The 15,865-nt window shown below is 39.2% G+C and overlaps 1 protein-coding gene across 1 annotated transcript in view; it reads right to left on the bottom strand.

The window, feature by feature from the left end:
- Positions 1-15,865, bottom strand: part of NRDE2 (NRDE-2, necessary for RNA interference, domain containing) — a 156,561-nt gene that overhangs the window by 54,894 nt on the left and 85,802 nt on the right. The window contains exons 5-6 of the mRNA XM_069208189.1: positions 10,124-10,586; positions 7,383-7,788 (exon numbers count right to left, since the gene is read on the bottom strand). Coding sequence (XP_069064290.1) covers positions 7,383-7,788; positions 10,124-10,586 — 869 coding nt within the window. The remainder of the gene's footprint in view (positions 1-7,382; positions 7,789-10,123; positions 10,587-15,865) is intronic.

Raw genomic sequence — 15,865 nt, 5'->3', positions numbered from 1 at the left:
TGGAAAGCCCATAGCTCTCGCAGGTTTATCTGGAGCCAGTCGTCCACTCGGGAAAATAAGCCGCTGATCTCCACTTCCTCAAAATTACCCAGCAAACCCACTAGCGACATGTCTGTCACCACTGTCAGTTCTGGGTGGGGGAGGGACAGCAGAAGAATTAACACCTCCACCTTTCTCCGAATCGGTACCTCTCTGTAACATCCTTGCAGACCAACAGGCAAACTCCTGCAGCAGGATGGACAGATGCTCTTTCAAAATTCATTCTAGTGTGGGAGGAATATTGGGACTGGAAGAAGGAAAAGGTAGAGCATAGCCATTTTGAACAATCTGCAAAACCCATCTGGGGAGATATGATGGATTGCCAACCTGGAAGGAAGTATTAAATTCTGCCTCCTGCTGGTTGGGCAGAAGCCTCTGAGTTCAAACTAAAGCATTTTACTAGCCGATACAGCAGAGGAAGAGATGTTGGAAGACAAGTGTCCCTGCCAGCTTGTCTGCTGTCTGCCAGTTCTGAGTCTGCAGCACCAAAAGGACTGGTCTGTCTGCTGCATTACTGACTGGAAGGCTGAACCCTGGAATAGCCTCTACATTTTCAGAACAGGTGGGGAAATTGCTTACAAGCGGTCGACAGCTCCAAGGAATACACTGTAGTTCTGCCTGGAAGGAAATCTGTACCGAAGTCGGTATGGGCCTGGTAATGGGTCATAAGGGCACAGACGGACCTAGGAGGGACCCACCAATGGTAACTTGACTGGAGGCCCCTGTGGTTCCTAGACCCAAAGATGACTGAAAAAGAATCAGAAGCACACAAACATAATCGCTATGGGGTCTTTGGAGACTTAATATGGAGTCAAAAACAGGCCAGAGAACTCAAGGTGCATCAAGACCAATGGAGGAATCTGTTCTGTGTGCGTGACCTTGAAGGGAGTTTGATATAAATCAAGTAGCCTTTGCATCTTCTCTTTAGAGTCAGAGTGGTTGGATGGGGGTCAAGTCCCACTAATCCATCTAAGCTAGTGCTGGATTTACCCAAAGGTTAAGAGAAGGCAGTGGAGGAGCTGCAGGAACGGCCCCGTGTCTGAGAAGGGGCCTGTGATTTAAGAGAGCGAGTGGGACCAGCATGAATTATCAAGGAAAGACTTTAATAGTGCATAACTTCCCGTACAAATCCATCCCTCGCACAGGGATATCTACAGGTCTCTTGTGCTGATGAGGTCTGACGGTTAGTTAATTTGTATCCACTTCAGCCCATCATCTTCTCCCTGGTCTTTCACCAATATTTTTAAATGTCATACATGCTTACAAAGTGAGGAGTTAATTTCACCAACATGGATGACATGATATGTACGGCTAAGCATAAGTGAAATCTACAGGACACATATTTTCATCTCTAGACACCGGACAGATAGTTGGCATTTCTGGCGTGCGTCATGGCCTTGAAAAACACTCCTCCAACATTGCCATCCTCCATTTTATCCCAACTGCCAGATAACAAGAGCAGGAATTACTGTTGATCTAGACCACTTAAATCTAGTCAGCTCATGGTTACCAGACTGGCTGGAATCATAATGAAAAATGCCTCTCCACTAAATTGGGCAAGATTGCACAGTGTCATTTAAGTTGCAAATGAAAATATAACTGTACTCCTTTTTTCACAAAACTTTCTACAAATGGTATTATTTCACAAATAATCTCCAATCGATTAGTTGTATAAAAACCAGGAATAAAAAGGTACATGAACGATTAGCATACTTACTCACACACTCAATATCTCATCAATAAATCACACCAAACTCCAAGTAGTCATAAGGGGTAAGTACCATTTAATACAGTTTAGAAACCGTTTTGGGATTTCTAAAAGGCAGTCAATTATGTTTTCTCTGACCCATATGACATTTCCCTAGGCTTTACCTGGGCAATATGTGTCAGACATATTTTTAACAAGTCACTAGAAGACAAAATCGGAAACAAATGTATCTACAGTAAATAAAAAATAACTGAAAATAAACAATTACCTAAAACAAATGCCCCGCTTTGACACACTGGAAAATGCTAGCATTACTTGGTTTGTCAGTTTTTCAGCACACAAAGAGGAATTACCATTGGTCATCATTGAAGACATTAACTGGATCAACCACACAGTCATTGCCTTTGACCCTCTAGCTCACTATTTGTAGGTCTATGAACAGACTACATAATACTTTTGGATTGTTCTTCACAAAGTAGTGGGAGAATATACCCTTGTTGCTTTTGTACTTCGGAACAGATTAGACTGCATTCATCTTTACTAAGATGTTCACTTCCTTATCTCGTCAGTCTAGATGGGAACATTTGAATAACCATGGTGGAATTTGGAGTGGTAAACTTGTAAATCCGATTTTCTATTCGTTCTGCACAAAATTTTGCATTCAGTTGTCTTGTACTACCCTTTGCCTATGTTGGACAGGCTCTGTCCAAAGGAGTGATTAACAGAGACGGTAGCATACTTCATTATTGTTTAAGAAGTTGTAGGTTTTCTATGAGCAGATGACGGTTGCTGGTTACTTCTTTTTGTAGATCGCTTCTGCCACTGATTTAGGTGTTCTAGAGTTCCTTCTGTCGTTGCCAGAATGGTGTACTAACCTGATGGTGTATAGATTCTACTATAGCTTCTGAGCTTAAGTTTGTGAAAATTCCTACAGGCTTGAAAGCTTTGCCTTGTTTTATTTAATCTTTGGAATTGCATCATCTCTGTAATACAAAGAGAGTAGACTTAAAAAAAGGTCAAGGGACTGAGCTTGTAGTTTTGCAATGTGACAAAGCAATCAGTTTATGTAAAGATTCGATTTTATGTGGTAAGGATTGTGAAAAAATAATCAGACCACACAGAAACCACATTAGAAGGCTTACAAAACAACATGGAAAAGTCCATGCCATGGACTTAAGCCTCATGCAAGTATTTAATGATTAATATAGGTCACTATTTATAGGTAAATCTGTGCCCCATACCCAGAGAGCTCAATGCAAACACTACAAGGAAAAGTTACTTATTTGTTATTCTAGTTATTTTTAAGGGGAAACTCCACTGAAATCATAAGCACTTAGCAGGTATGTCTGTGTAGTGGATCCTGAAGCACTTTTAACTACATCCATAGAACATTTGTTTAACGAAGGGCCAAATTGAAAAAAAGATACAACTTATTGCTCAAATTTTGTTTAGTAGAAAGCAATTTTCATTTAAAAGTCACTACAATATTAAAAGTGACAAGAAAAAACATTTTTAAAAGGTAAAAACAGTGAATAACAGGGCTGTATAGGCTGGATCCCCAAGTGTGTGGAGGAGGGACACTACACCAGTAGCCCATCATGCCCTGTCAGTTGCTCCAATACTTATGAATAGAGAAGTAGGATCTTGCCTAGTTGCCACCAATGCCTCTACTCTTTAGCTGGGTGGAGGGAGGGTTTGCTAATGATTTCAATCTCAATGGAGATTTCCAGGATTAAGAACTAGGATTACAGGTAATTAAACTTTCTCTCTTCAAGTGCTCTCTATTGATCATCATAATCAACAAGTAAAGTAGCAATCCTATCCCTTGAAATGCGTCATAAGAGGAGAGACAAATAAAAATCTAAATCTTTATCCAAAAACATTTCTAAGAGAGGGTGGATGCATTAGCCTGCCAGCTCTAGAAATGGATTCAAGAAAGTGGTGTCTTGTGAAAGTTTCGACTAACCCCCTCATTTCTACCTTGCAAAGTTTGGCTATATGATGCTCCTTCACAATAAGGTAGTAACAGCTTTTGTTCTTGTGAAATGATCCTTAAGTCTATCCGTGATAAACTACGATACACAGCAAATTGTCAGAAAACAGACTGTTTGAAAATGTATAAACCTGTGCAAACAGGCTCATAGATCACAAACAACTGCTGAGATTTATGAATACCTTTGTTTTAGCTAAATAAAACATAAGCACACTTAACATTTATATGTATACGGTGAACTTTCTGCAGGAGTGAAAGGATTCTGTTAGAATGCAGAAAACAATGGGGACTGATTAATGTGGAAGCCCGAAATCACTTTAGGTAGCAAACTTAGATGCATTCTCAGACCACTTTATTATTATGGAATATCATGTATGGTTCATGGAAGCATACGGTGTGAAGCTTGCAAACCCTGCATGAACTTGTGATCACAAACATCAAGGCAGTTTTTAATGAAGTATGTTATAGAGAAGCTTGAGGAATTGGTTCAAATGGGGAGCCCCGAGTTTAGGGAGGGCTATATTAAATTCCTAGGGCAGGAAGGGTCACCCGATTGGAGAAAACACTTTCCTAATTCACTCTAGGAAGCTCTTAACTTTAAAAAAAAAAAAAAAAAAAAGAGAGGTTTGTGCTGGAAATGTTCAATAAGGAAAAACTGCTGAAAGACAAGCCCTCATGGAGGAAAACCGCAACCAGGACTTGGTCAAGTACAGCAGGTAACCTGGCATTCCTTGGGTTGATATTTTTCTGAATGCACAAAATACAGAATCTCTCCCATTTAAAAGGCATGGGTGAACATTTATTGGGATTTTCTTACAATGGCTATGTAATGGTGTGGGAGAGGAGTTCAGGACCCAAGAAGTCAAGCTCAATGATGATAGATAAGGATGCAGAAGTTTAGGACTCAAACATTCAAGCTCAAAGATGACAGAATAGGATGCAGAATCTGATCCCTGAACTAGTAAAGAAGATTCAGCCCACACAGTAGCCTTCTGTTTGGAGAACATCTGATAGGAAGAAATCTATGAACCACAATATCTCGGTTTCAACATTTGTGAATATGTATAACTGAGGGAAACCTCATTTAAAGACTAATTTTACCAAGATGTTTTTGTTTAGAGAACATTCAGGATTCTCCTGAAAAATTCAGAGGAGTGAATTATATTTTACTCTCCTGTGAGTTGCATTTCGGTACTTTGCAGATTCTTCGCCAATAGCCCAAACTGGCTGGACCATCAAGACAAACAATCATTGATATGATGCATCCTGCTTGTTAAGTAGTGCACCACTGTTGTATAGTCAAGGACAAGGAGGACTTTATCTTGATAGCTGGGAGGAAATACTGGATAACAAACTGCACTGCCATGAGTTCCAGAAGGATGATGTGGTAGGACTTTTCTTTGAAACCATGTGCTTTGAATATGGAGAGGTTTCATATGTGTACCCCATGCCATCAGAAAAAACATTGGTCACAATTACTTGGGTGTAAATATGTTGGTGAAAAGGGGCATCCTTGAAAAAACTGTCCAGACTGCATAGCCATGGCAATGACCAGACAGTTGTGGGATCTTTCCACATGCCTGAGAAATGTGACCATTTATCTTCAAAACACTGTTGGAGAGCTCCCGTGTGAAGGCAGGTGTTTGGAACTGTAAAGCTCAGGTTAAAATTAAAATAGGGTTGGTAAGAAGCACTTACTCCTCAAATGCTCAGACACCTCGGAAGAACCTTATACTGGAAGTTGTCTCAGCCCACCAAAACCCTCAGGATGTCACTGCAGATTCTTGGCTGGTAGCCCATCAAACTGCTGTGACCTTATGAGATAGAACACTCCATCTAATGTGTCCTGCTTGTGAAGTACATACGTGTTGTAGTGTCCGGCTGGTCTTTGCCTAAAAGACACCTCAGATATTTTGATGTTTCACACTAGATGAGATGTGAAAGAGGTATCTTCAAAGTCTAAAGCACAAATCCAGCCTCCCCAATAAAATTAAGAATAGATCAATTGAAGGGCTAGCATCCTCAACTTCTCTTTATCTATTTCTTAACTAAGTGGAGGTTGAGTATCATCTGAAATTGTGCTTGAATCCTTTAACCACCAAATCAGCAAGTAATGAGAATACAATTCATTTCTTATCTGGAATTTGGGAACCTTCTCCATTGCTAGCTTCTACAAATATGGACCAGATTTAGGTATTGGCAGACGGGGTTACTCCGTCACAAACGTTATGGATATTCCCTCTGCCGAAATCTAAATCCCATAGGACATAATGGGTATTAATATTTCGGCGGATGGGATGTCCGTCACCTTTGTGACCGAGGAACCCGTCTACAAATATCTAAATCAGGCCCTAAGTTTCCTTCTCCTGCTGCCTTTTTACTTGATGGAAATGGTTTGACTTATATAAGGAATTGCCAGTGTATGGGCTTTGAGACTGTCACTTTGCACAATATTTAACACCCATCTGTCTACTGTAATCTTGTGGCACTCTTGTAGCCTTTTCATGATACTTCTCCCTTTCAAAGCCACAGAAGAGTCACCAATTTCCACCCCGATGCAGAGGCTAGGTATTGATGCCTCTGCTGGGGTTATTTTAGGCCACTGAGCGGTTTGAACCCTTTGTTAAGATAGTCTAGGGTACTGAGGCCCCAAATGTTGTTTTGTGTATTAGTTTTCCTTTTCAGACCAACAGAATGCAATGTCTCTGTTTCTGATTTTAACCTCTGCATTTCCTAATCTGCATGGGATCTGAAGAGAGGGCTGCCTGAGAAAGAAAGGTTGAGAATGCATTGCTGCGTTTTGGGTTTCAGATCAGTCAGACACAACCAAGAGGAACACATCATTGTCCACACATGCCAATATTCACATGCTGCCAAGTCTGATGAATATACACCCACACTTATAAAACGTATGACTGTTTGTTATTCCCTCTGATCACCTCACAGTCCTTTCTCAGGTCTCTGGGAAGATCATCAACAGAACTCTGCAGAGTCCTGAAAAGATCTCACACTTCTTAAGTAAGATAGTTTCACTAGCAGCTTTTACTAAAGTAGTAAATGGACCACACACTTTGTGCCCTACTGAATCCAGGTGTTTGCTCTCTTTTCCTGAGGCAACATAGACAAAGAAACAGTGGCATGAACTTTCCTTGCTGCCAAAACCGGGACGTAATCAGGAGCAGGATTAGCTCTGAGAAACAGAGGATCTTGCGCCAGTAAACTAAACCTCTTTAAAAGGAATGCTGTAGCTGTCTTAGCCAATGCAGGCATTAGGAAATGTCCACTGCAGACCAGGAAACAAACAAAGCACAGGACGAGATGTAGATTTTGGTCTCTACATCCAAATAGTCAGTGAAGGTGAACAAGTGCCATCTGTACCTTTCCTAGAATTAGATGATCTCAATGCTGACCTGGTGCAAAGACGATCATAGTGCCTTCATATCTTTCTAGATCTCCATTTTGGAGGCAAGGGGTGTTGCATGGAGGGTGGAGGGGTTAGCTCGCTGAGATTGTAGAGCCAGCCAAGATAGAGAGAGCCCCTTTCTGCATCACAGTTTGCTTCAAAGTTACTGTTAATTGGATCAACACCTTATCACAGTCATATTGCAGAGTGAAAAAGCCACAAAAACATGTTGTACTTACCATATGTCACCTCCTCAGTGCCTGGCAGGGCAGGGTGGGACACCATGCTGCCGTCCATCACAGAAGACAGGGTGCTCAGGCATTTCCCATAGATATTGTTCACTTTGGAAACAGAAAATGTGCTGAACTGGCTCTGGCAAAACAATATGTATTTTTGCCAAAGCTGTGGATCATTGGGGTGGAGAAATACCAGTTTCTGCCACTCTTTCAGCAAGGCTGCTGGCTCCCAGAACTCCTCACACAGCTTCAAACGTGCCAGTTTTAGCTCCACGTTCTTTTGGTTGATCTCAATGGCTCTCTCCAAAATGGAGAGCTTCTTCTCCAAGATGAGCTTGAGAGAAATCTTCCTAGATTCTAATTCCCTTTCATTAATGGTGTACATGCTGGGACCCTTCATTAATTCGTCCTGAAGAGAAAAGTTACATTTTAAAATCATGAAAATGCATTTTAACGCAAGAGTCATGAAATGGGAGACTCAAAAATATACATAAATATGAACTAGGGCAAACAAGTCCTGCACTACATGGTTTATATTTCACAAGGGAATAAACAGATTGCACAAGTGATTCTAAAACTATGTATAGACACCAAATATGCACGTTTATCTGGTATGCCTGTGTTTGCATTTCAGCTGCAGTGAAGCTCAATGAAATTAAATTCACACACTAGATGTGCCTGTGTGCTCTGTCAGCTAACACCAATTCACCCTCAGGAAGACTATTCCACAATTCATTCACATTTGCCTTACTTTCCACTTGCTACCTAAAGCAATGTAACAAACTCGAGACGGCTTTCACAGGAGTTGTGACCCTGCTCGCAGGAGGTACCCACAAGGAAATGTGGACACAGGACAAGGGGTCAGAGGATACAGCTAAATCTAACAGACAGGATATCCTGCTTAAAAGGTTCTTTTTGTTGGAGGTACGAGGCAAAGAAAATTATTGCAGCATGTGGTGTACTTGCATTACTCACCAATTAAAAAAATTGAAGGAAGTTCCTCAAATTGATTGCCCTGATATTCCAGTGGAGAAAATTTGACTTTAAATCTTTATTAATTATTTCTACCTTTTCCCTGAAAATAACGGCAAAGTAGATTCATACCTGTCACAATTCTCAAGGAGAAGTTGCAATACTTAGTAAATTTCTAAAATTTGCAGGGCTCAGAATAAATCTGTTCACAATCCAATTGTTAAAGAGATTTCCTACTTTGGCTAGTACAGGTTTACGGTCTATATGTTGACCAGAGTTATCCCAGCTGCTTGTGTTCATTCTGTTTCAGCCTGTGCATTTTTCCTGCCTGTTCGAACCATCAGATGCGGTCCTGTCAAACAGACACAAGCATGTCATGGAGATGAGACTCTTAATAGGACATAATTGAGTTTTTCATTTATGGAAGGTACCAATACAAGAGAAGGAGGGGTTCATTTAAACATCCCACGAAGAACAAGGCCCAGTAGAAGTCTGAGGCAGAGGACTCAATGACAGATATACAGAAAAGCCAACCTCTCTGCAAATGAGGGCAACAGGGCCTAAAAGGTTTAGAGCAGATGTTGTCAGACCCCTTAAAGAAGACTTGCCTGAAGATGCATTTCCTGCTCCAGGAAAGGGACCCCAGACCATACAAAGTAAAGAAGAATGTATGCATTTATAGATATGTGTAAAGTGCAAACCAAATGTAAAGCAACAACGTGCTTTGTGATAGAAAGGGGGTGGTATAAAAAAAAAAGGGCAAATAAGACTTGCTTACAAATGAAGGGCTTTCTTTGTTGCTGCCTATGAGTAGTACCCAACCCAAGTGGATATTTGTGAACTCGAAAAGTAGGATCATCAACTTTTCCTGAAGTGGAGGAGTGAAGGTGTTTGATCTCCGTTACAGGAAGTTCTAGATCCACAGTTAGAGATGGCCTGTTGTGTTGCCTTTCCCTACTTACATTTTGTTCTTTCAAGCCTGTCAATGACCTAGTTGCATGTTTGGTGTTTGGTATCCATGACTGGAGGTACTGCTGCTGTGTTAGAGGTGACCTCCATGAATGGAATAAAGCAGATTTTGATGGCAATGTTGCCTGGATGTACTTTCTAGAGTCCCAAGGAAGAGTTCCTATCCCCCTAAGTGTTTTTGTTATTGCTCCTAACATTTTCACTGTTGATCATTTTAAATAATCTTGCCATGAGAGCTGTATGTATTAATACAAGCAGAGATTGGCTTATTTCAGTGATAATGTGGTTCTATAACAAAGTCTTCTGCTAAGTTTTACCAGCCACACTCACTGAAGGAAAATCAGTTACAGAGTTTAGAAGAGATAAAGAAGTAATCCAAACATAACAAAGACAGAGCAGACAAATGAGTAGAGGCTATTGTTATAGCAGAGAGATCAGACTGATTTCCTCAACAAATATCTTTATACCTCTGCATTAATCAAACTTGCAACCAAACTGTGTCCACTAAGGCTTTCAGAATATGGACCAGTTTAGCATCAATAAACATACTTGTTCAAAACCCTCACAGGAAGCCACAGTCATGTGAAGCGTCTTATACATTTCCATGTTTATGTGAACATGGCTCACTCTGCACATTTTCTGAAGTCTTTATTTCCAAATAATAAATGTACTTACACTTCACAAGCAGCAATTTTATGACAAACAGGATTAAATTATGTCTTCCCCTTACAGACAACAAATTGAAGCACTATCCAAAGCACAATAGCAAGCAGCAAGAGCAGATCTCTAACAATTAACTATACCTGAAATGAGACAAATTGCATCCACAACTGTACATCACTTGGGTTTTCTCTCAGCTTTCTGTTGAATTCCTCCACTTTCACCAGGATGACTGTGTCCTCACTGCTCTCTAAGGGGGCCAGCTGCTTGCTCTCTGCCTCTGGGGGACCCTTGCCTTGCCGCCACAGCATTGTTGAATGATCATATATTCCTAAGGGGTTCACCCAGGATTCGGCTGGACGCAAAGTCTTTGCCTCCTTCTCTTCTTCCTCATTGATAGGGATGAAAGCGCTTTGGCTAGACTGAAGGCTTTGGGTGTTGATGTGAACTCTGGAAGGAGGGTATCTCATTAACTGGACAACACTCTTGGTGAAGTAGCGATCAGGCCGTTTGTTAGGTGGTTTCTTTGCAGAGGCAGACTTTTCCCAAATGATACAGTGTTTCTTTGGATCGATACCCAGTGAGGAGTCTCCTTTTCTTTTATATCTAAAAAGGGGGAAAGACTACTAATGAGTATCAAAGCAAACCACTTGGATGGAACACACAGTCTTTACAAAAACACACAATCTCCTATCCAATAAAAAAATGATTTCTAACTAGGAAAGCATCAGGGACAGAATGTTGAGCAGCATTCAAAGATATGTAAGTAATCAAGACCCATGATGTGACTAAATCAGTCCCAGTTTCAAACTGCAAATCTGATATCTAATAGGGGTTCAATTGTGTCCCTGCATTGTCTACTATTATGAGGAAGGTAAAGATAAAGGTAACAGGGTATATAAACAAACTGAGGTACTACAATTGAGGTAAAGGCACTAGCTAAGAAGAAGTACTAGAGTAAAAGTTCTAGCAGTGTTAGGAGAGAGAGATGAGGATAAAGGTAGCATAGACAACTAGGGGAAAGGCAGGGGAAATGTTATAGGCAGTTATAAAGATACAGCGCTACAGGTAAGGGTAGAGACAGAAGGATTATAGGCAGGTGAAAGACAAGTTATAGGCAGATGGTAGAAAGGTTAGTGTAAAGTAGAGGTATAATAATATTGGTAATAGTAAAGCAAGTAGGGTATAGGCAGGAGAACAGAAGTATAAGACAGAAGTAAAGAGAAAAGTAGTTGAAGAAGAGGATCCTGAGGAGTATAGGATCAGGGAATTGAGAGAAAAACATGGAAAGGGTGATGAAAAATAGTAGATAAGGAGATAAAAGTGATTGTAAAAAAACAAAAAAAAACAAAAAAAACTTATTTTTTTCCAGCAAGAGGGGTATTCAACTATGATGGACTAAACATCTTGGGAATGTCATTCAGTTGAAAAAAATGAGGCAGCAGTTTCATGTGACGAGTTCCCAGAACACATTTCTTAAAATATGTTTTTCTACAGAATCACACACAATTATTTGAAGAACAGCTCTCAAACGTCCTTTTCTACACAGTCATGCTCATGATTAATGACTTGGTGCCTCTGTACATTAAAGAGTAATATCCCAATACTCATTATAAAATAAGTTTGAGAAGTTATTTTTCATCAACAAGAATATAAAACAATCAATTGAAGTTTAATAACTCACACAGTGTTAATCAATTGTTGACAGTGCACCACCCACAGCAAAATTCAAAGAGTCCAATATGAGGCCATTTTATGTCTTCTCTAGTCTTCTTATCTTTCTTTACAATTACTCAGACATTACAGTAAAAAACTGCCACAGCCAACGAGTTTCGTCCATAAAAGGACTTCTTCAGGGCCATAAATTCAAGGTATATTAAGCATTCATATTCCTATTCGTATTGCGAACAGAACATCCAGTGCATTGTGTATCACAACCTTGCATCCTGACATGGGCGGCAATGTAGTTGACCCATTCCCCACTCCTAGATCAGGAGTATGAGGAAAAACACAGTGTTATGACAGTGCTGAGATGATTCTTCAAAAACAGACCGATTATTCACGTATACATGAATTGATAAGTAACTACGTTCAAAACAGTACAAAAAAAAGCATGAGACATGTAATACCACAAGGCACAATATCTCTAATATAATGGTAAGCTGTTAATGTTCTTATCAGCAGACCCCAAATAAAAAATAGGTAATATTATCTAATAAACCTTGCTCTCTAACACATCGCTTGATTAAATTTATAAGCACTGGATATCTCTGTTGATGTGCAGTTTATGAGAACTCTTAACTGACTACAAATCTATCCTTTAAAAACCAAAAATAACAAATGCATAGCTGGTTTTAATTCATTTTATATACTATTTTGAATTAAACCTAAAAATCAAAACACTTGCTTTTTCTTAGACCCCTCCTTTAAATATAGAAAAGAAAAACAAATGAAGCAGAAGGGTATCAAAGCCTTAGCAGTAAACAAATATGGTTTGTTATGGCTGACCTATAGTGAGCCCCACAATGAAATGTGGTGGAAGATGGCTTCAATTCATTTTTCAACTAATAAGGAGCACATATCTCAAAATCTTCTCCTATATGAAAGAAAATGGTTCGCATCACAGAGGCCAGGGGGTTGCTTACAAATTTAATAAAGTTACAATGGTGAAGAATTGTGATTTAAGCACACTATGTTTCCTTGATCTTTATGGAGTTGTCATCATTAGTCATAAAGAATAATATTGTTGCCTTGTGAGACATGTAAGTGACCAAGGGAAGAATTGTTTCCTTCACATGTCAAACAAGAATAGATTGGCTGAAATTTCTGATGTCAAGGTATCCCTCATATGAAGGTGACAAAGTTGTGGTGAAGTACTGTAAAAGAACACTCTATTTTCGGGGCATTCAAGATTGGAAACACAAATTTCGACATCAGCTGATTCAAGTATTAATAACCCAAACAGCGACTCAAGAATAACACATTAACACAATAAGCAAATAAATAATTTCTAGTTGACACAAAATAACAACTGCTGATTAGTAAAGAAACTGCAACATGTTAGAGACACATTATGACAAAGGTAAAACAAGAACACAGTTGGGATGCAGGACTTATTGTATGGTTGGGAATTATCCATAAACAGTACTAAATGGAGTCAAAGTAGCATTTTTTAAGAAACATCACTTTGCTACCTTAGTCAGGTGTACTATACAAACAACAATAAAGATTATGAGAATTGTCAAAAATGACACAAGGGTATGTAAACAGTGTGCAGCAAATAACAGCTGTACTTGTAAAATATTCCACTCTTAAATCATCACCAAAATATGCATGTACAGCAGTAGGGGAAGTGACCATCTAAGCAACGATGGGCAAACCAGCCATCTATTCTTTTTGGCAAATTGAAAGACTACTAGGCATATTTATGACCTCTTATTAAGCCATTGTACGGTTTTAATAAAATAAATGAAACAAGCACAACATTTATACAAAATAATGGTTAAAAACATTAAAATCAGTTAAAAATTAAGACCAGAAAATCCTGCACTCTCACATTCATTGCTAGTTCTGGAGATTGAACAGGTCAAAAAATAACAACGCACAAAATGGGCAGATAAACATCTCTCCTATAGATACTGCTGCCCTGCAAGACACTAACCAACTGGTTGTGGAGTTTTAAGAAGCAGAAAACCTGTACTGGTAGCTAGAAAGCTCACAAACAGCAGTTTTATCTTTCCGATCTCTTGCTCATTAGGTCCGGCTTTACAATGCAGCTGCCCCAATAACTCAGGTAAGCAAGAGAAAAAGTTTTAGGAGGCCTGAGTTGTTTATGGTGATGAGCTAGTGATAAAGGATGTAGACCTAATAGGTTCATTAGCTAAAATTATGTCAGATGCCATAGGTCTGAACTGTTTATATTGAATAATTACAACAAAGGACACTAGGCACAACTTATTTATTGTGAGAATCAGATCTTAAAACAAATAAGCCTTCAAGTGTGGATTGTTATTACACTGTGCTAAAGCTTACAGACAGGTACTTTGTTAAGTGGAACCTCAGAGATTAATGTCTCTGACAAGGACTCTGGTGTCGGTCACTTCCTTTGATAAACCCTGGTGGTCTAAGATTTTCACTGTCATAATCCTTGTTAGACCTGCTTAGGAGGGCCTGGCAGATGTAATTATTTGCCAGTCCATTGTAAAAAAAAAAAAAGAACAGAACAAACTAAAGGTAAAACATGGACGTACATAAAAAGAGCTTCTTTGGATTGTAGTTATCCAGCAGTCCCTTGTAACAATAATAAAAAAATAAAAAATAAAAAAGTCTTCATACATAAAAATACATTCAAATAGGATGTTTGGTGTAGGTTATGGGCATTTTGCTACCCATCTTTAAAGCATATGGCATGTGGCAAAGAGTTAGCCTATTTCTGCCAATGGCTCCATTGTCCTGTGAGAAAAAAACAAACAGTTGCCTGATCATATGTGCACAGCTGCCTGAAAATGTGAGTCCTTCAGTAACTGCACTTTTGGGCTAATTAATTCATTTTCCATTGTTCCTTTTATATGACCACTATCATTTCTGACCTCCTTTCTTTTTTAAACACCCAACGTCTCCCCAGACAGTACCACCGCACCATTTGTTTTACTTATATTCTTTTAATTTATCTTGTTTATGTCTGTTAAGTTTGTGTGTCCGTTTTATTGTGGGTGGGTAAGTTGATGAATGCACAAGTCAATCAGTGGGTGGATAAATGGATGCATTAGAACAAGGGTGAGTGAAGGTGCATGTATGAAGACTTACTGGGTGTCTAAACTCATCAGGGACCGATGCAACATTTTCAGTTATAAGTCAGTTGTATTCCATTGTCAATACTTATTTTGCTTAGGTACAATGTGGAAGCTTGGCACATCTAGACTGTCAAAAGATCCCTCAGGTCGAAAGGCAGGATTAGGAAAAACTATGAAAATAAAACCAACTACGTTGTGTCAAACTACACATTCACCATCACAAAGAGGAGGGGTGACATTCGATGGATATTTTTTTATTATCGAACACAGTATAGCACTTGCAAAGTCGCACAGGGCCTGAATTTCAATCATCTCTCTGACAAATTAAAATGCCACTAATGTGGCAGATCTAACATTGAGCAGACTTCCTTAACGCCAAATTAAAAAAAATAAAAAACTTTAATCATTGATTTGACTACTTGTAAAGCGCACAAATGCCTTAAGGCATCTTGGCGCTAACATAAGTTGGAACCTTTCTCTTTGTGAAAAATTTGCGTAACCAATAATTAAATAGCCGTGTAGAATAACCAAGTTTATAACATCTTACGAATCAGGAAAAGATATCTTGCGTTCTAAGAGCAAGTGGCATCATGTTCCAGAGGGCGCTGGTCGCATGAACAAGACTCCGACCACCCCAATTTGCTTTCTTAACTCTGGAAAGAGTCACAGATCTTGTTGATGCTGATTGAAGGGCTCTATTTGGCAAATACCATCTGAATTTCTTTCTGAGGAACTCTGGTCCATGTACATGGAAAGCTTTACGCTCCAAGCATAATGCTTTAAAAGCAATCCTTTAATTAATAGGCAGCCAGTGAAGCTCCATCAGAGCATTCTTTACAGATTGATATTTTAGAATATTTTTAAGTAAACAGGCAGTATTTTGCAACATTTGGAGCTTAATTAGTGGTCTCTGTTTGACACCAACATATACCGCATTACAATAGTCTAATCTAGATAAGACTAGAGCAATAACCACTAACTTTTGCAAGGGATAAACGATAAAACCTTCCTCAACATTTTTATAATCAAAAAGCATGTTGAGTGATTTATTAGTCTGCTATGTAAATGATAACTCTGCATCAAATATAACCC

The sequence above is a fragment of the Pleurodeles waltl genome, chromosome 9 (assembly GCF_031143425.1).
Source record: "Pleurodeles waltl isolate 20211129_DDA chromosome 9, aPleWal1.hap1.20221129, whole genome shotgun sequence".
NCBI lineage: Eukaryota > Metazoa > Chordata > Amphibia > Caudata > Salamandridae > Pleurodeles > Pleurodeles waltl.
Note: the sequence above shows the minus strand (reverse complement) of the source record. Positions and strands in the feature narration are given on the sequence as shown.